The 20,680-nt window shown below is 40.1% G+C and overlaps 1 protein-coding gene across 4 annotated transcripts in view; it reads right to left on the bottom strand.

Moving 5' to 3' along the window:
• ATP11B (ATPase phospholipid transporting 11B (putative)) overlaps nt 1–12,499 on the bottom strand; it is a 46,262-nt gene extending 33,763 nt beyond the window's left edge. For all 4 annotated transcript variants that reach the window (XM_053459224.1, XM_053459225.1, XM_053459223.1 and 1 more), the window contains exons 1-2: nt 12,337–12,499; nt 1,218–1,334 (exon numbers count right to left, since the gene is read on the bottom strand). In XM_053459224.1, coding sequence (XP_053315199.1) covers nt 1,218–1,334; nt 12,337–12,387 — 168 coding nt within the window. In that variant the 5' untranslated portion in view covers nt 12,388–12,499. The remainder of the gene's footprint in view (nt 1–1,217; nt 1,335–12,336) is intronic.
• Between the last annotated feature and the right edge of the window lie 8,181 nt (nt 12,500–20,680).

The raw sequence follows: 20,680 nt of genomic DNA on the forward strand, positions 1-20,680 counted from the left end.
AGAAAGAGAGGGGAGGAAAGAGAAGAGAGGGGGAGAAAGAGAAAGGAGGGGGAGAAAGAGAAAGAGAGGGGGAGGAAAGAGAAAGACGAGGGGGAGGAAGAGAAGAGAGAGGGGGAGGAAAGAGAGAGAGAGGGGAAGGAAAGAGAGAGAGAGGGGGGAGGAAAGAGAGAGAGAGGGGGAGGAAAGAGAGAGAGAGGGGGAGGAAAGAGCGAGAGAGAGGGGGAGGAAGAGAGAGAGAGAGGGGGAGGAAATACAAAGAGTTGTCAGTATTGAATTTGGTTTCTGTTAGTTTGCTCTGACATTTATACCTTTGGTTTCGACCAGAACAGTAGAGTCTGCTTTGAAAGTTTGAGTAGAATAGTTTCAGTAGTGCCGCCAACATGTCATAAAAGAAAGCTCAAAAAAGCACCACTCCCATTCATTACTGCTAGGATAACAACTTAAGGTTTTTCTGCTTTGAAAAAGTGATCACCCCCTTGCATGCATTGTTGTAATACTAACAATAAAAAGAAAATGCATGGACATACTCTGACAGGTTGATGTATGTGTGTGGATAAACACATCCCTGTTGCTGCTATACACATTATTTAACGATATAAATATATACATAATTAACAGTTACTGTTAGAAAAAAAAACATTGAAGGTAGCAAAAAAGAAAATTAACATTCCTTATTGTTTCATAAATGTAACACAAATGAGATGTGTGAAAAAACTGTGACATCGCAACATGCCAACGAATAACATGTCAAAGCAGCGAAACGTGTGAGAAATTATGGAAGCCCTGGAAAAAAAATCCTGGGAACATCAACAAGTGTGCATAAAATATCATGGCAATTAAGTGCGATAAATACAGCCACTCCATTTATACGGATCGTGGCTTATAGAACAGAGCGATTACGCATGCATCACACTAATTATCTTTTACTAAGACTTTTACTAAATCTTCAGCCTTAATCTTAATCTCCACAAATGCCAATTTTAACCTGGTCACATTTCTACCTGTAAGGGAAGAACGGGGCAGAAAGGCAGGCTGTAATACTTTATTCCCTTCACTATTCATCGATTAGCAGAACAGTATTACGTGCAATTAGACGTTATTTTATTAGTCATTTTATAATAAAATAAAATGTAATAAAAAATCTTTTTTTTTTTTTTTTTATGTGCACTGCTTTTTGTGAGAGAAAACCCCAAAACAAAACAAAGTAGCGTACTTACTTTAGATGAAATAATCCTGTTGTCTGCAAACTTTTGCGGAATGTAATGACCATGCTGGGGGAATCTGTTTGCCACATAAACTGTTCGTGTTTCGCTGTGGTTTGGCGGGTCGCAACCCTTAAGGAGTAGGTAAAAAATAAATAAATAACTAAAGATGAATATTGTACGCAAGTATAATAATACTTTCAAATTAGTTACCAATAAGATAACTATTTGCATTAAAAAAACAATAATTTAATTTACCCACAGAGCACCTCCTCTATGAATATCCATACTACTTACTACAACGTATTCAAAGTATCAACCAGAGCTGCACAAGATTAGCATCTGTGTGTAGAAACCCACCACAATCAATTTAAAAGAAGCGACACCTGAAATGGACTTTTACAGAGGGGAAATGTTTGTTCAATTCACGATGTCATCACTATCAATATACATCTGTCGAAAACATTTAAATTTTTGAAAGTATTGTATTAGTTTCCAAATGTAGCAAAAATATAGCAATTAACCCCTTAACGTCCAATGACGGGCCAGATGAACGGGCCACACTGTTCAGATACTGGCCGCTAAGTCGGCAGCAACTGTGGAAGTGTGGGAGGCACTATTTGCACACTTTTTGCCTGTATGCTGATTGACTGTGGAATCCATGCGAACACCCAGCGAATACCATCACTGAGTTGGTCTGTGTTTGCGATTTCGGCCGGAACGTCCTACATACAGTTAACAACTGACGGATATCATCTGACTATTACGTCAGACGCCGGTGATTGCCAGTGCGCTCGCCTGTGTGAGAGGCTACCTTCCATCCAGAGCCATATCTCCCAGTTGGAGCGTTGTACTGGAAAAGATCTGCTAGCGACAAAAATCCGGTCTAACATCAGATGGTGAGCGGTACAGTGTACCATCTTTTCATGATCCGTTAAGAAAAAGAGCATCTGTTTTACCAAATAAGGCACCGGCCAGTGATTCTATAAAGACATAGTGCTTACTGCCTACTCCAAGGGATCCATACCATATTGAATGTTTGAGGACATCTTTCTACAGAAATTTTACCATCAGCACGATGTTTTGAAGTATTCAGTGCTGAAACAAATTCATGTTACAGGACAATTTTTTTTTTTTTTTTTTTTTTAGTTGGATACAATTTTTTTATAGGTTTTTCTTATATGGGACTTTATACTCATTAAGCCTGAACCGTGTACCAATATTGATCAGGAGTGTTATATTATCATATGTTTTACTATATATTTTTTGGTATTTCTTTTTTTTTTCCTGTTTATTACCGTATTTGCTCGATTATAAGACGACCCCGATTATAAGACGACCCCCCAAAATCAAAATATTAATTTAGGAAAAAAACAAAAAGCCTGAATATAAGACGACCCTCTAGGAAAAAAAAGTTTTACCAGTAAATATTAATTCATGTAAATATATTTTTTAAATTTCCTTTTATTTGCCAACCTGCCCCCCCCCCAGTTATGCCAATCTGCCCCCAGAAATGCTTTATACCCCCCCTATTTGCCACTCTGCCCCATGATATGCCTTATACCCCTATATGCCACTCTGGCATATAGGGGGTTAAAAGGCATATCATGGGGCTGAGTGGCATATAGGGGGTTAAAATGCATTTCTGGAGGTATATATGCATATCATGGGGCTGAGTGGCATATAGGGGGTTAAAATGCATTTCTGGAGGTCCAGAAATGCATTTTAACCCCCTATATGCCACTCAGCCCCATGATATGCCTTTTAACCCAGCATGTACTGGCTGCCTTGGCTTGATAGGAGTGTGATTGCTGCTAACAGCAATCACACTCCTATCAAGCCAAGGCAGCCAGTACATGCTGGAACCTGGGGATGATAGTAGTGGGATTACAGCCTCCCTATGCCATGCTACAACCCCCACCCCCCTTACACATCCATGCTATCACACACAAACACACACTCACAAACATTTAAATACTCATTCATTCCATTAATCACACATACTTCACACATTAATCACACATACTTACCCAAAAACCCTCCCCCACCCCCTTACCTGAACTGCAGATCTCTCACTCGAAGACTTCTGCAGGGGACCGGCTGTACCAGCAACTTCTCTGGCCCCGCCCACAGAGGAGGGAGGGGGAGATAGAGTTCTGTGAGGAAGCTACAAGCTTCCTGTCCTCCTGCTTCTAACGGAAGAGACGCTGCTCGCGACCGGTAAGCAGCATGGCCCCAGCCATTTTTTGGGGTCTGATTAGAAGACGACCCCGATTATAAGACGAGGGGTATTTTTCAGAGCATTTGCTCTGGAAAAAACCTCGTCTTATAATCGAGCAAATACGGTATTTTTGTGGTAATTAAGCAACTGAGTCTAGCCACAAGGGCCCTGTGGTTTCTTAGACTGACAGTTGCGATTTTATTAAAAGTGGTTTTTATACTGTCATATATACTTCTAGATTTTTATTATTTCCCTAAACTGCCATTTCCAAATGTCATTGTGGTTTACTGAGGACTGATACAATTGTTTTAGTATTTTTCAATATGTTGATTCCACTTGAGGTATAGGTGGTGTTTCAGTTAACCTCCTTCTCTTGATTGTGAGCTGCACTGTGTTGTGTGTTTTTTTTTAACTTTCAAATTAGTTACCAATAAGAGAACTATTTGCATTAAAAAAACAATAATTTAAGTTACCCACAGAGCACCTCCTCTATGAATATCCATACTACTTACTACAACGTATTCAAAGTATCAACCAGAGCTGCACAAGATTAGCATCTGTGTATAGAAACCCACCACAATCAATTTAAAAGAAGCGACACCTGAAATGGACTTTTACAGAGGGGAAATGTTTGTTCAATTCACGATGTCATCACTATCAATATACATTTGTTGAAAATATTTACATTTTTGAAAGGATTGTATTAGTTTCGAAATGTAGCAAAAATATAGCAATTAACCCCTTAACGTCCAGTGACGGGCCATGTCACGCAAAAATGCTCAGTTAACGACCAATGACGTCATTTCATTAAACAAGCTTAGAAAGTGATCTATAATCTACGATCTTGAGGCATTCAGCAACACCGAAATCGGCATCGGGGGCCATGTCTGGCCCTCCCCGAGGCATCAACCTCCGCCATACACTGTACACGCCTGTTTTAAAAAAGTTTAGGAGGCGATTGTTGGTCGCCTCTTAAACTCTTCAACGGTGACTTCAATGGTGTCGCTGAAATGCCTCACCCCAGGATGCGCTGTGACCGCTCCGCCACTGCGAGAGGCTTTGCTGCTCGCAAGATGGCGGCGCGTGCTTTAAAAAGATAACCAAGTTGAGAAAGAAATAACCAAGTTAACACTGTATCTTTTCAAAAGTCTTGACATGGAAAGAGTAAAAATGAAAGCATTTCTAATACCCAAGAAATGTCTACTTAAAAAAAACTAAAATGAATGGTCTGATGGGGTAAATTGAAGTGGTCTGGTTCAAAGACAGGGGTGGGCGCACTTCCCAAATGTGGCCTTTTACCTCTCAAACAACAGTGACATATGTAAATTCACACCTGAAGAACAATTTGTGTGATAAAAAATACAAAAATAAATATATAGTTTGATGGGTTAAATTGCATTGGCCGGCTTTAAAGATACCCGAAACAGCACGTGGGGGCAGAATGACCAGATTTGTAAAAAAATGGTTTTGAAATAGCAAATCACTACTTGTAATTACTGCCCCATAACAGGCATGAAAAAGTTAAAAAAACAAACAAACAAACAAAAAAAACATTAGGCATATTTCAAAAAAGGTATCTGAAGAAAGCCCTTCTTGTCCTGAAGAATATATATATATATAAATATATATATAAACTTGTGTGGGTTCACTAAATGGGTGAGGAGAAAATTACATCTAAACACGTGCACCACAAAGGTGTTGAAACAGCCTTGGCCCCGAAGGGTACAGAAAATAAAAAAACAGTCTGGTCCTTAAGGGGTTAAACATTATTTAGTGCAGGTGATCTATATTGCCATGCTGTGGTTTGTTTAGCCAATATTGAAACGGTTAAATGATACAATTTTAATGATTCATTTACATCAACTGGAAGAAAGGAAAACAGAAAGGAAAAAAGGGATTGTGGCTGACAGCAAAAAAGGCTAAAGCCAGTCTTAATTCATTTTCTCCTTGTGTGTAGGAGGGTAAAGTAGAAATATAATGTCACTTTTTGGTTCAGCTTGTCAGTTACTCTCACACTATGTCACAACACGTTGCAGTGTTACAAAACATGACATTTGTAATATATTGCAAAGTAACACGAGTTGGGAAACATGTCTGTTCAACCCAATGAAGAAACCAGCGACGGGCTGAGTATATAACATCATAGATTTTAAAACCCAGAGTAGCAGAAACATTTTGGGGGTCATCTTAATTATTCTCTTCCAAATTCCACACACACACACATATATATATATATATATATATATATATATATATATATATAATATAAAAAAACTAAAGCATAAAAAAAAAACAAAACAAAAAAAAACATAACATATATATATATATATAATATGTTAGACTCACTATAAGGATGCTACAGTGCACTACATGATGAGCAAACTCCAAGGGGCTCCAATTTATGTCCTGAGCTATCAATGCGCTACAGCACGTATGCAGGCGGTATACTTAAGTAAAACTGCCTGCTACAAACAAGACATTTGGACTCACCTCCCAGTAATAAGCACTGAAACACAAGCAATACACAGATTGCACCAGCATGCAACTTATGTGCCACATTAACCTGAAAACAGCTTCCCTTGGCCTAAAGTCCACACCATCGAGACCTGTTGCAGCCAATACACAATTTCTGTATTGGAAGGGACTCTGACAAGGTATTCGCATTTGATGTGTATGTATGTATGTATGTATGTATGTGTATATAGATATATAGATATATGTATATAGATTGCCAGCAACCTCCCTTATAAGAAGCCATGCCAGGGCAGACCACGTAGCTAATCGGTCCCTTGCAGAGGCACACAGTCTGGAACCTCAAACTGCAGGGCTGGCCAGATTCATAAAGAAAGTTAGGATCCACGCAAGTGATTTACATACCATGTCTAAATGTAGATATACCTATAGAAAGAGGCAAACCAATATAGATCAACCCCTTCTTTGCAAATGCTTCAGCATTTTTACATGCGTGCTTAAAAGAAAGAAAATATTTTTTGGGGAAAACACACCCCCCCCCCTAATATTTTACTATGAAAATGGTCCCCACACCAGTTCAGTTGACCCAAAATACCACAAAATGTTTTAATTTGAGTGTCTTGCATTTGAAGAGACAACCACGTACGTCATCAGAAAATGTACCTTGAAGACCAACGACATACCTAGTGCTTCAATATAATATTTCCCCCATGTCCTCACAAAGGAGGTCCAGGCAGACCAGCAACAGCAAGAAATACCCCCTAAAAGCGCTGTTTCTTTGGCCCCCCCATAAGTGCGATTGAGAGTGATTGTGCAGCATTAACCCCGTCTATGAAGAGATTGCTACATTTTTTTTTATTAAATACGTATACAAATACATTCTATTGTATAGTAAAAAAAAGCACAAAACAGACAAATAAAACAAACAAAGCAAGCAAAAGAAAAAAAACAACAAAAAAAGGTAAACAATTGTATACATCTTGATAGGTAAGGCTGATCTCATTATGATTGATTCAGTCTGTTATATTTATTTTAAGTATTATTTCTTAGTGAAATCTACCCCAGCGTTTTTGGCTCAACACACAATGGTATCCTTTTATCGAAGACCAATAATTGATTTTTTAATATCGTTAAGTAATTTCTAATTTGCTTATCCAGTTTCCCCACTCCTTATATCTGGCGTTGTTCCCTTTTATATTATGGTCGATCCCTCTTTCCATTTTACATTGATGTATTATTTGTGCTTTAGTTTTTGCCCAAGGATTGACTTCCGAGGACTTCCAATTTTTTGCAATTGATAATTTAACAGCGGTTAAAACATGGAATAGGATCTTTTTTTCAAATCTTTTTAGGGGTGGGAAATTCAGATGAAGGAAAGCCACTTCTGGGGGATCTATTAATATCGCGCTCAAAAAGTCCCTCTAACATCTTAAAGATCCCTTCCCACATCGTCTTTATGATTTTATTTAAAAATTTAGCCAAAACCCAGGAAATCCAGCAAAAACCATGCCATGTGTGTAAAAAAGGAAATCCCAATGCTCATCTTCATACGTGCAAGAAATGAGAAAAGGTAGAAAGAAAGAAAGAAAAAAAAGAACCTGTGTTCCTGTTAGATGTGTGGTTCTTGCCATCCACTTAGAGAGATAAGCGGGTTGTATTTGAAGTCTTCTGGCTTTGTGGAATATATAGTTTATATATAGTTATTTTGATGTTTAGTTGACCTCCAAAGGATGATGTGTGCCTTCCTGGTTCAACTGTAAAAAAAACTCTGAAATCTCTATGCACACTTGATTAGCATTTGCATGATTTGGGGGTCTCTTGTGACAGTGTAACACTGACATACCACACAATTATTATTATTTCCTTTCATGTCCCAGGTATGCAAGTGCGCAGCGTCCATACCAACGTGTGCCTGACTTAGAATATATATATAGAAAAAATATATAGAAATCTGGGGGGGGGGTGCACTATACGAGTTAGAGGGAAATCACAGATGAATGAAGACATGAGAATTGTCTGGTTGTTTTTGGAAAATATTGTAAAATAACCCTGGTCCTTATGGGGTTAATATGCATTCTTCAGTGGGGATGTCAAGGACAGCAAATTGTCCCTTTAAAGCTTTCATTTTACAGTTCAGGACAATCAACAAACCTGTGTAATGTTTAAATAATAAAAAGTGTGTTAGAAACCTATGACACAATTGGAGGAGCAGCCATTTTAATTCTGAAAGATTACTACCCATTAACCCTTTGAGGGTTAACAACAACATTCGATCATCAGTCAGCCTGCAGGGACTTTTACTTTGCTACTATGGAAACTAGCAGATACATTTACAAGGTTCAATGGCCAGAGGCATATATTACACTTTTTGTTTATTTTCTTCAGTTCAGAGAAAGCACTAGTCACACGCTGGTCTGGAACCAGGAATCTCTGTTCCTCCACAGGCAGGGTGCAGTTCACAAAAAGAACTCGCATGTACATTCAGACAATGCAAGACCTCCAAGGAAGGTAAGGAAATAATCTGCCGGAGCCAGTGCACGTGTGTATATATCTTGCCAGAGTCAGTGTGTGTGTGTGTATTAGTGTATGTTGTTGAATAGTGTGTACATGTGTATGAGTATGGTGTTAGTGTATATAGTGTAAGAGTGTATGGTGATAGCATGTGTGTGCCTAGGAGTATGGTGTTAGGGTGTGTAAGCATATGGTAGTTAGAATTTATTTAGCAATGTAATATTTATCTATTAACTTGATTTACTAATAATTTAACGTATTAACGTAGTTTAATGGATTAATGTTTTCACTATGAAGTGTTTATTACATAGAGCATTAATATATTTGCCCAATTGTTAATGTACTGATCAAACTAAAGAGACTGAGACCCCCTTTTAGATTAAAAAATGAATTTAAAAACACAAATACTTTCTAGAAAGTGGGAAAATCCAAAGCGATCAGATAATATGTATGCTACTCCACATTTGGCTTCTGCATCAAACAGCCCATTCCTGTCCCTGCTATACAGTTATATATTTTTTTATGGTCATGACTAAAACTCCAGTCATGATTTAGGACAGACTAAGCGGATAGTCTCTTAATCTGCTGTACAAACAGCTGGTCATTGCAGGAGAATGCTTCCATGCCAAGACCCTACATAAGATGAATACAAGACTATTTTATTCCTGCTGGTACAACAAGCAAAGGATGATAACCTGTTAGTATCTAACATCCAAAACTTGCCCCAAAAAACATTTGCTGCAGCAGAGAGCACTTTGTTAAATCATTACCACAAACACAATTACAGAGGAGCGCTCTAATGAATATAGCTTTCATCGACCATAAAACTGAGTGCGTAATTCAAAGGATATCAGATCCAGCATTGGCATAGCTTTGAATGGTTTCATATAGAAACACTATTCTGGTCACAGGGATTTGGGGTCTTTAATTATTATTATATTTTATTTTTTTTACAGTTTGGTGATAACTGCATTCCTTTAAAGGGGTGGTAAGCTGTCCAATACAGAATGTTTATTAAAGCACTTAGTACTTTAATAAGAATTTTATAATTTCCTGTAAAAAAACAATTTCTCCTTTAGGACAAGCTGCAGCTCCAGAGCCAATCAGTGTCGGGATAGCACCCCAACTGAAATGAAAGGCAGCTCTTACTACAGTCGCTATGCTTCTTCATAGATCAGCCCACTAGACTGTTCTGCAAATACATTCTGACAATCTAGAAACACAAAGATCAAAACAATTCAAATGTCAATAGCAGCACACAGCCCAACCATTAATAAGATACTGTATCTTACTACTGTTCACTGCTGTCATACGTTGCATCATTCAGAGATCACCATATGCACTTCATTACAGTCCTATTGTTCAGCACTCAGTACAGTGTTTCCAGTCTGTCTGGAGGAATCTGTCTTGTATCCATCTATCAAACTGAGCAAACAAATGCATGTCTAAGTATGCTTTTCCTATTGTAATGGCAACGAAAACAAGTTAAAGCGGACCCGTCACATTGGCCATATCCTACTCCTCACAGTCTAGCACACTAAATACAGCTTTACAGACTTAAATAAACATATATGGATTAGAAGAAAAACCTGATGTACAGTATGTAGCATGGAAGCAGGCATCATACCTTCGTTCATTCTCATGAATTTATTACATGCTTACTATTGGGTTATTGGTCGGCTCAGCCAGACGGTCGCCACGTTATCTCAACTCAATCTCATACTCACACTAAGTACGACCTGTAGCTAATTTTAATAAATCAAACCATACAAGAAGCTGTTACATTTAGAACCATCAACAAAATGTTGGAAAAGGAGATTGTGCTTAAAGTGTTCATGTAAGTCATGCATGGAGAGTCTGAATCAGTTTCTCTCATCTCTCCTGAAACACACCATTAGTTTTGAGATTTGTTGGGTTGTGAGCAATGACAGAACTGAGAGCTACAATACGAGGTGGGGCGACGTCTCTGGGAAGGCGACAGCCCATTCTGATTAATCATCATTGTTCAGGAGTTGCCTGAATTAATTTCATGCCATTTGCCTTGGAGTTATTTACAAGTTAATGGAAAATACAAGATGAACGCCAGCGTCTTTCTGTAGCGGGAATTTGTTTTCAGCGGACCTAACAGTAATCCATGCCCTGCATGTATGAAGCTAATATTCTGGGAGAATCCCAAGGTCCTCCAGGCAACAGACAGAAGAATGTGGACCCTCCATCCACTGCTGTATGCACGTCTGTGGTTTCTGTGATTAAATGTATCCATAACACATCAGCAATACCTTGTATAAACAACAATACTTGAATTTTTTAAAAAAAAACATACAAATTGAAACCAAAATTCCATTCAACCAGTGAAAATGTATTTATAGGTCAAATCAAATGAGGAAAAGCATCATCACACGTATACAGCAAAGGCATTTTAAAGTCTAGTGATACACAGATGATATTCCACATCATTACTTAATTAACGTAAATTGATGGCACGTCACAAATTAGTTAGATGTTTTGGACTTAATGCATCTTCTACGAAATTAATCATATTAAAACAACAAAAACTACGATGTTCCCGTGAAACCGGTTTTCTTTGGTCCTCTTCCTGGAGGTTCTGTTTGAGTAGCTGGGCCAATGACCCGAGCGTGAAAACACCCGCTGTCCCATCCCGTGACGTGACGGTGGGAGGAAGAGCCTCCGCAGGAACACACAAGGTGTGGAAATCTCTACGAAAGAACTTCTACGTGTGAGTAACATTTCCGTTTGTCCTTTCAGGAAACTCTGCGTAACCTGCTTAAAATGTTGCTCTACCTGGCAATCCATGAATACAGCAGCTTCGAGTGTTAAATATATCAACAATCCGCAAAGAGCAGTGTGGTTTTTTTTTTTCTTTTCTTTCTTTCAAGAATAAGAGGATTTAGCTGCACCATAAATGAACATTACCCCCCTCTGCCTACAACAAAACCAATATGCCTGTCTATCTTGCCAACATACCACTTAACCCTATTCCGGGGTTAAGTTAACACAGCTTTTTTCTAGCTGGTAGATGCTATGAAAATATTCAGCTAAAGCACTTAATGTCTACATACATATTATTTTCCCTTAACCACAGACATTACTGATGCTGTGTAATAATTAAAGCAAGATGTCAAATCACCAAAGATAGGAACATCTACAAAAAAAACCAGGAACACCCTCCATCAGATATATATTTAACAACCAAGAGAAAACCATGAAACCAATACAAAGGGTGATGCCCGGGTATAATTAGCCAAAATGGCACAACCAACCAAGATCACAATGATGGCAAAAGGCAGCAAATCATTCACATAAATATGGTTAAAATCATAAATAAATTTGGTACTAGAGACCAATATCATAGGGATAGTCTGGCAATCATAGTGTTAATTTTAAATGGATTACTTACAGCTAACGATTGATGGATATTTAAAAAAAATTCAGAATTTGGCTATACAATTGCCAATTTGCCCCATGTTTTTAGTAGCTAAATATTAATATATTAAGATTTAAGATATTAAGATAATTGCTATGACAACACATTGCAAATACTCCCTGTCGATCAGTTTAATAATGAACAAAATCCACACACAATGAAAGTATCAATGGGAAGTCACTTATATAAAATAAAGGACCGTGTTTAATAGCCAGACATTTCTCACTGAGATCTCACAAAACTTCTACAACTCTCAAAAAACAGGAATTTCACATATCCAGTCAATATTACGTACCATGGTTAATTACTGCCTGCATTACATGTGGCCCTCACCAAAAAAACGAAATTCTGACGTAATAGTAAAGAGAGAAAAAGTTACAAAATACAAACTCAGACTGAGGCCTATTCTGGGTCCCCGGGCTTTCCTGCTGAGCTTACCCAGGTATCATGCGTTAGGGAGCGGCAAGGGGGAAGTAAGTACTTACCAACTGCTGCCAGACCCAGCGAACAAGCCCGCAGTCCCTCCACGAATCCATGGGCTACTATCCCCACGTTAGCATTGCCCTATCGGGAAGGTTTAGTTTGCCGTTGACACCCCCGCTGCGTGTCCGGCCCCAGCCGCCAGCAACCTCCGCGATGCGCACTCCCGCCTACAGCATAGGGGACGGGGGCGCGCATGAGAGGGAGGGGCACAGTAGGGGGAGTTCGAAGCCGTTCGCAATACGCCCACTTGGCCTTACGTCACGGCGGTTGTGATGTCAGCCGAACGTTTTGCACTGAAGGTAGGCGTGTGAAAGCATTCCTCAGGCGAGTGCCGGGAGGCTACACTCTATGCTGGTTACTGGATTAACATGGGCGTATCTACGTGTGCTACCTAAAAACTGTGAATTGATGACGTCCGCCGTAATATAATGCAACTGATACACCGGCACTCCCAGCCTCAAAGTCTGAGTAGCGGAGAGACTGCAGTAATTCTTCATTCGGTAATCAAACAGCGTGTAATGTTCGTTGGAAGTGCTCCGTTTATTTGGTGCTTGAATAAACTACAGTAGGATTGTGACCTTTCACCTCCTCCATTTCTACACCCATCTCAAGGCTTAAATTACTAACTTGTGTTCCAACCGCCATCCATCACCCCACATTCACACCAAAATGTTTATTGCATGGTTGCATAAAATCCTTGCTGCCCTGCACGCTGCAAATGTTGTGTCCCCAGTGAAAGCAGATATCTGGTCCTGATTGTCATCAGTCCCTTTTAGTCACATTTTCCTTCTTGTATATTTTCTTTGCTCTCTCTCTCTCTCTCTCTATATATATATATATATAATTATACACTGACCATCTGAATCCAAAATGCTGCTGCCCCGCTCTTCTACCTTGTGTTATATTGGCCACTTCCTTGCCTCTTTAAAATGGCAATAGTAGCCTGGTGGCTAGCTGTAGGAGGCATGCACCTTGTCTGATGCTCCAGAGGGTCAGGCAATCAATGCTTTCCCTCCATGGCAGCATAGTGAGTCTAAATGTATAAACATAAGTAAAGTAAATAAAGTTTATTAAAATGTGAAGTCACGTGGCAAACAATATATTCCCCTTGAGTATAATATACAATACTGTCTGCAGTAATATAGGAATTGACAAAAACCTGGTTTTATGTTTTTTGTTTCAATAAACTTCCTGGATCTGCAGACATGGAGGCCGCCATTGTTGTCAGTCATAATATTTTGGGTGACTTTCCTTCCCCAAACACCACACTGATCTGATTCTTTATGGCAGTGCTATTAAAGTCCTTTACTTCATAGACATTCTTTAGTCACAGTGTCAGGATTGGCAAATAAGACTGAGCTATTCTCTGTTCACCATTAACAGTTTGATAAGGAGACAGAATGTTTGTCTAGTTGATAGAGCTAAGATAACAGAACTACAGCACATACAAATGGCTAATATGGAGTTGTCTGAAAACATATAATGCAAAAAAACTGTAATTTTCTTTCGGACCCATGGACTTGTGACATTTAAATACATAGGCTGGGTGATGGACAGAAATTAAACACCGATAACATCATGGCCACTGACAGGTGAAGTGAATAACACTGATAATGTTGTTATCATGGTACCTTTCAGTGGGTGGGATATATCAGACAGCAAGTGAAGTGAAAATTTTATCCTCAAAGTTGATGTGTTAGAAGCAGGAAAAATGAGTGATTTTGACAAGGGCCAAATTGTGATGGCCATACCTGGGAACTTCTTGGCTCTGGCTACCCGGAGCCTTCCCTTGCGGGATGCGACAAGGACTGGGCTGTCCCGCTGATGTCGGTGGGCGGTCCCGCTGTCTTATGGGGGGAACACCCCCATGTAAATGAAAAAATGGTCTGGGAGCGGGGCGTGTCAAGACCCCGCTCCTGCGACCCCGAGGAGAACCGGAGGAGCAGTGATCAACCGGCAATCTCTAGGTCAAACCCGGAGAGTTCCCAGGTATGGTGATGGCTAGACAACTGGGTCAGAGCATCTCGAAAACTGCAGCTCTTGTGGGATGTTCCCGGTCTGCAGGGGTCAGTACCCATCAAAAGTGGTCCAAGGAAGGAGGAGTGGTGAACCAGCAACAGGGTCATGGGCAGCCAAGGCTCACTGATGCACATGATGGGGGGAAGTCTGGCCTGTGTGGTCAAATCCAACATACAAGCTACTGTAGCTCAGTTAATGCTGGTTCTGATAGAAAGGTGTCAGAACACACAGTGCATTGCAGTTTGTTGCTTTTGTGGCTCTGTAGCCACAGTCAGGGTGCCCATGCTGACCCCTGTTCACTGTCAAAAACGCCTACAATGGGCATGTGAGCATAAGAACTGGACTACGGAGCAATGGAAGAAGGTGGCCTGGTCTGATGAATCACGTTTTCTTTTACATCACTTGGATGGCTGGTTGCGTCTGCGTCGCTTACTTGGAGAACACATGGCACCAGGATGCATCCATGGAGGTTCCACCTCACAACTTACAGGACTTAAAGGATCTGCTGCTAACGTCTTGGTGCAGATACCACAGCACACCCTCAGAGGTCTACTGGTCCATGCCTCGACAGGTCAGGGCTGTTTTGGTGACAAAGGTTGATTTACACAATATAAGGCAGGTGGCCATAATGTTATGGCTGATCGGTATATTATCTATATTTTATATTTTTATTGGTTTAAATAAAACGGTATGATAGATGCCAAAATAATTAGAGGCTGGGGTTTTTGTACCCTGAATAAAAGCAGAACAGAGGGAAATATGATCTTTTCTAGCTCAGTACTGTCCAGAGAACATTGCGATTTTCTTTACAGGTTACTCTGGCCTTTTCATTTCACCTCCACCTTATCAGGATGTTAGGTGCCTGAACAGTTTTATGTTAGGAAGTATCATTACAGGTAGAATTCAAGTCCTATCACTTAAAATCATTGTCGATACAGCTGTTTTCTCAGTTCCATGGACCACGTGGAAGGAAACTCTACTCCACCTGGAATTAGATCCGAAAACCAGCACCAAGGGCAGTCTCAACACAAAAAAAGTTTTCCTTTCGTATGACACTTAACCCCCTTTGTTGTTGCTGATGTACCTTATCATGGAAGACTTGACTGTACATTCCCTTATATCTTCACTGTACATTAGTGTACATCATCCCTTTAAAACAAGTCCTAGTTGCTGCTGGGTAGAACTAGGTCATCATGTGGGTGCTAGGTGAGATGGCCGCAATTGTTTTCAGACTAGATAAAGAACACTACAAAATGATGAGTATGCCCAGAGTACAATAAGTATGAGGAGGCTATCATGTATAATAATGTATAATAATATCCACCTTTCCAGTTTTTCATCATCACAGCAGCTGTTTTACAATAACACAGAGTGACTTGAAGAACACCAATCTCTCTGGCTCCCTTTTGGGACCTAAACCTTCCATTTCTGTTCACAGGAAAATACACGTAGAAATAGGGTGAGAGTTGCCATTATTATTTTTTATCCAGAACTGGATCTGCCCCATCCTCCTTTAAGTATGCTACAATAGAAACATAGAAAGTGAGGGCAGATAAGAACCATTAGGCCCATCCAGTCTGCCCAACTTCTGAATACTTTCCTTAGTACCTGGCCTTATCCTATATCTAGCTTGGCCTTATGCCTATCCCATGCTTGCTTAAATGTCTTTACTGTATTAACATCTACCACTTCTGCTGGAAGGCTATTCCATGCATCCACCTATGTGTTCTGTTTGTCTCAGTCTTCAGTCTAAGGTATGTCTCAGTGCTATGTGTTTGGTTTACATGTTTGGTTTGTTTCGTACCACTGTCAGCAGGGATTAGCGTTAGGACCCACCGTCATTGGAGTACTTTGGCGTAGTGGTGGGCTAAGCATACTATGGCCATATCATGTGACGGAATCTCCAATAGTTATCAAACAGTCTTAGGCTAGTTTCTGTATTCATGTTTGTTTGTATCTTATGTTTCTTTGCCCTTCTTCCTTGTATCATCTGAGGATTCTGGTTCCTCTCTCCTCTCCCCATGTCCTAGTTAATATGGCCTATCCTTGCTTAAAGGAAAAGCGTCCGAGGATTCCGGCTCCTCACTCCTTCCCCTGTGTTCCTTGCCTTCTTCCCTGTCCTTTGTTGTGCCCTGTATCATGTATATCTTGTCTAGTAATGTTTATTCCTTGTCGGGTTCACTGTTGTGCCCTGTATCATGTATATCTTGTCTAGTTATGTTTATTCCTTGTCTTGTTCACTGTAGTGCTCTGTAACATGTATATCTTGTCTGGTTATATTTTGTGCCTGGTCTCCCTGTCCCTTGCTTGTTATGTTTCTGCTATATCCTTTGCTTAGTTTCCATACTCCCAGCCTGCAGCATCCTGCACGTGATTCAAGTGATATGCTTCATGCCTGCTCCAGGGTGCCTGCAGGATATATCTTCACTTCATTCTGGACTTCATCCGCTGCCATATCAGGGCGCTGGTGTTTGGCTGCACAACCCTAGGCGCTCAACACCTGGGTGAGTGCGGTCACCCTGCAACCAGGCCCTGTCCAAACTATGTCCTGCATACAAACATCGGGCGCGCTGGGTCCTTTCAGTCATCTGCTTGGACCCAGTCCGTGACACCACTCTAGTTTATGGTTATGTCCTCTTGTTGTGGTTGTATTTCTCCTTTTAAATAAACTGTCTTCCTTTATCTTGTTGATTCCCTTTAAGTATTTAAATGTTTCTATCATATCCCCCCTGTCACGTCTTTCTTCCAGGCTATTTATGTTAAGATCCTTTAACCTGTCCTGGTAACTTTTATCCTGTAATCCATGAACCATTTTAGTAGCCCTTTTGTGAACTTTCTCCAACATATCTATATCCTTCTGGAGTAGGGTGACCATTTTATTTCTGCCATTCAGGGACCCACTATGAAGCACATCAGATCACACACACACAGGTGTGTGTATATATATATGTATATATATATATATATGTTAGACATGCATTTTTAACTACATAATATGTACTTATCTATTTGAAGTAAAATAACAGCTGAACTGCTCAGTTTCTTTAATATCAGCCCCTGCTATACCGTATTGGCTCGATTATAGGCCAACCCGAATATAGACGCACCCTAAAAAGTTAGGTGCTTTTGTAAAGAAAAAATGTTCTAAGTAAAAAAAAAACACTTAGTAGAACAGATATGCTGCCACTCTGCCCCCCCGAGATATGCTGCCACTCTGCCCCCAAGATGTGCCCCCCCGAGATATGCTGCCACTCTATCCCCCTGAGTTTAGAAATACCCAATATTTTTATGTTGTTTGCAAGTTATTGGGCAACATCTACGAAAGCTAATGAAAAAATGTCTTACTAGATTCTACCATGCCTCCCAAACTGTCCCGCTTTAGGCGGGACAGTCCCGATTTTGGGTCTCTGTCCCGCCTATCCCTTACGCACAGCAGCCCGATCAGCAGCTGCAGCCTGCAGACTAGCTGGGAGATTGCAATCCCAATATTAGGGAGCGCAAGGTCTGTCACTTTACTGCTCCCTAATCACTATCCGCCGGCAAATAATGCAGAGCGCGGGGATATGACGTCATCCCTGTGCTCTGCAGCAATAGCTGGCACGTAGTGATGAGGGAGTAGTAAAGCAAGGACTGAAGTGACAGACCTCGCGCTCCCACTGCAGGATGGAGGCAGAAGGATGAAGGATGGTGGAAGAGGTAAGAGATGGGGAGAAAGGGGTATAAGGGCATTATATGTGTATGAATGTGTTTGTAAGCTTCTGTGTGTATGGGCCGGTGTGTGTGTAAGACCAGTATAGGTATTTGCTAGCTGGTGCATAAGGGCAGTGTATGTGTATATATGTGTGTGTAAGGGCAGTGTATATGTGTGTGTAAGGGCAGTGTACGTGTATATGTGTGTGTGTGTAAGGGTAGTGTACGTGTATATGTGTGTGTGTGTGTGTGTGTGCGTTTATGGGCAGGTGTGTGTTATTTGGCTTTACGTGTCGGCTCAGACTAGTACCTTCGCTTAGTGTTTGAAATCTGACTAGGAGAGTCCTGCTCTTCAGTTTCAAGAAATAAGAAGCTACACAGCGCACATTGCGAGAAACTGAAAATACAAATATGACACCTACAGAAAGCAAAACAAAATACGGCAGTTCCCCAATACTGTAAAATGTGGCTTTAAGTTAAATGTAGATTTAAATTTGTTTTTGTATCATCTTCTACTTTTACTGTATGATATTGTTTGATGATAGTGTTTTACTTATCTCCATTTATAAAGTTATTGATATCGAGTGTTACCATTGATGAACTGGTTGGGATATCTTATGAGAATTTCTCATGATATCGTGGGACTTGTGCCGTTCGTGCATTCGCATGACGCAACGAGTGAAGACACATATATTTGACTAATACCCAACAACACATGCCAAGATTTATTTGGAGTACCTTACACTATTTTCTTTCATCTTTTTTCCTGTATAAGAAAATTATTTTCATTACATGCACCTTTTTACACTTAAATTTGGTTTTACATGCACTTCTTACAATGCTAGCCTAGTTCTGTTGAGACATGGTGCCATCTAGTGTTAGGATGGATAAATTGCTACTATGAAGTCAAAAAAATCTGCAGCATGGATGATAACGCCAGACACACTGCAACAAATCCTGTAAAAGTTACTCAATAAGTGTGATAAACTGTTTTAGTTTAACTAGGTATTTTATATAAGCTGTAACGTATTAAAACTTTTAAAACATTTTAAAACTTTACCTAGGAATCATAATTAGTTAATCATTGTTGCTAGTAAATGTAAAATGGCTGTAAATGTAACGTTAAAGCTAACCAGGAAGTAGTCGCTTTTTTAAATTATTGCTGTTTAGCAATAACTTCCTGTATTGTTACATAAGCATTGCTGTGAGAGGCCTTTGCTGCACAGGTGATGCCCAGGACCTGCAGTTGATACCTTCACCTACATCATCCATGGTCATTTAATGCTCTGGAGTTTGTGTGTACACAGGTTGCTTGCTTGGTTTAATGGGATCTGTAAAAGAAGGGGTAGTCGCTCCAGCAGGCAGAACAGAAAGTACAGGGTTTAGTGAAACATGGTCAGGTGTAAGTCTGGTCAGGTACCAGAACACCGCCATGGAACAATGCCAGACTTACGGTTTCTAGTAAACTAGGTGAGACACGTCTCTGGGCTCCCTTTCTCCATGCACTTGTATGCTATCATAGGGAAAACATAGTTTTTGCAGCCCTGTAGTATGCCTAATTAGTGATTTGGTGCATGGACCAAGGACAGCAAACAGTGGGGAGATAAAGAGAGAAGAGAAAGGATAGGGAGAAAAGGAAGATGTTTGTGAGTAAGGGCAAGCATGAACATGTGTGTGTATGGGCAGGTGTGTGCATAGGTGCACTAGTGTGTGTATATGGGCAGATATGTGTAAGGGAAAGTGTATGTGTGCGTATCTTGACTATCCGTTACTATTTCTGTTTTGGGCCATTGTTTTGGAATGATTCATTCGAGCCAAATGTTAAACCTAGGGGGGCTATTTAGTATTATTATTATATTATTATTATTATATATACTTTAAAAATGTCCCTGCATATGTCTATCCCATGCATACCTGATTCCCTTGCTGTATTACCCTCTACCACTTCTTCTGGGAGGCTGTTCCACTTATCTATCATTCTCTCAGTAAAGTAAAACTTACTTGCATTGCATCTAGGTCTCTTTCCCTCTAGGTTTAGATTATGGCTTCTCATTTTAACATTCAGACAGTACTTCACAATATATGATTCTGCTGTGGGAATCTCTAAAAGGAACCTTTGTTACTTCAAGGTGTAAATCTATAATACAGTGAATTTCAGAGCCCCGCTAATTTTCTTTTAGATTTTAAATATGTTTATTAAAATGGAACCAGGGGATCTCTTTATATACAATTCTAAACTGCAATACATTTATATTACATTTTGGCACGTGTTTCACAGTCTACAAAAGTTTAATCTACAAATACCACTATGTGGCACTATTGGTTTAAATTCAAGCATACAATTGCAGGGATCAGAAAATTCACAGTGTATGGGTATATCGCTGCGGAAACTGATTTTCCGTTAGGGTAATGTTGTCTTTAGCTACACCTTGCTAGTACTAGGTTGGACCCCCTTTTGCCTTCAGAACTGCCTTCATTCTTTGTGGCATGCTTTCTACAAGGTGCTGGAGACATTTGGTCCATATGGACATGATGGCATCACGCCGTTGCTGCAGATTTATCGGCTGCACATCCATGTTGCGAATCTCCCCTTCCACCAAATCTCAAAGGTGCTTTATTAGATTGAGATCTGGTGAC

This window comes from Spea bombifrons, chromosome 3, assembly GCF_027358695.1.
Source record: "Spea bombifrons isolate aSpeBom1 chromosome 3, aSpeBom1.2.pri, whole genome shotgun sequence".
NCBI classification, from domain to species: domain Eukaryota; kingdom Metazoa; phylum Chordata; class Amphibia; order Anura; family Pelobatidae; genus Spea; species Spea bombifrons.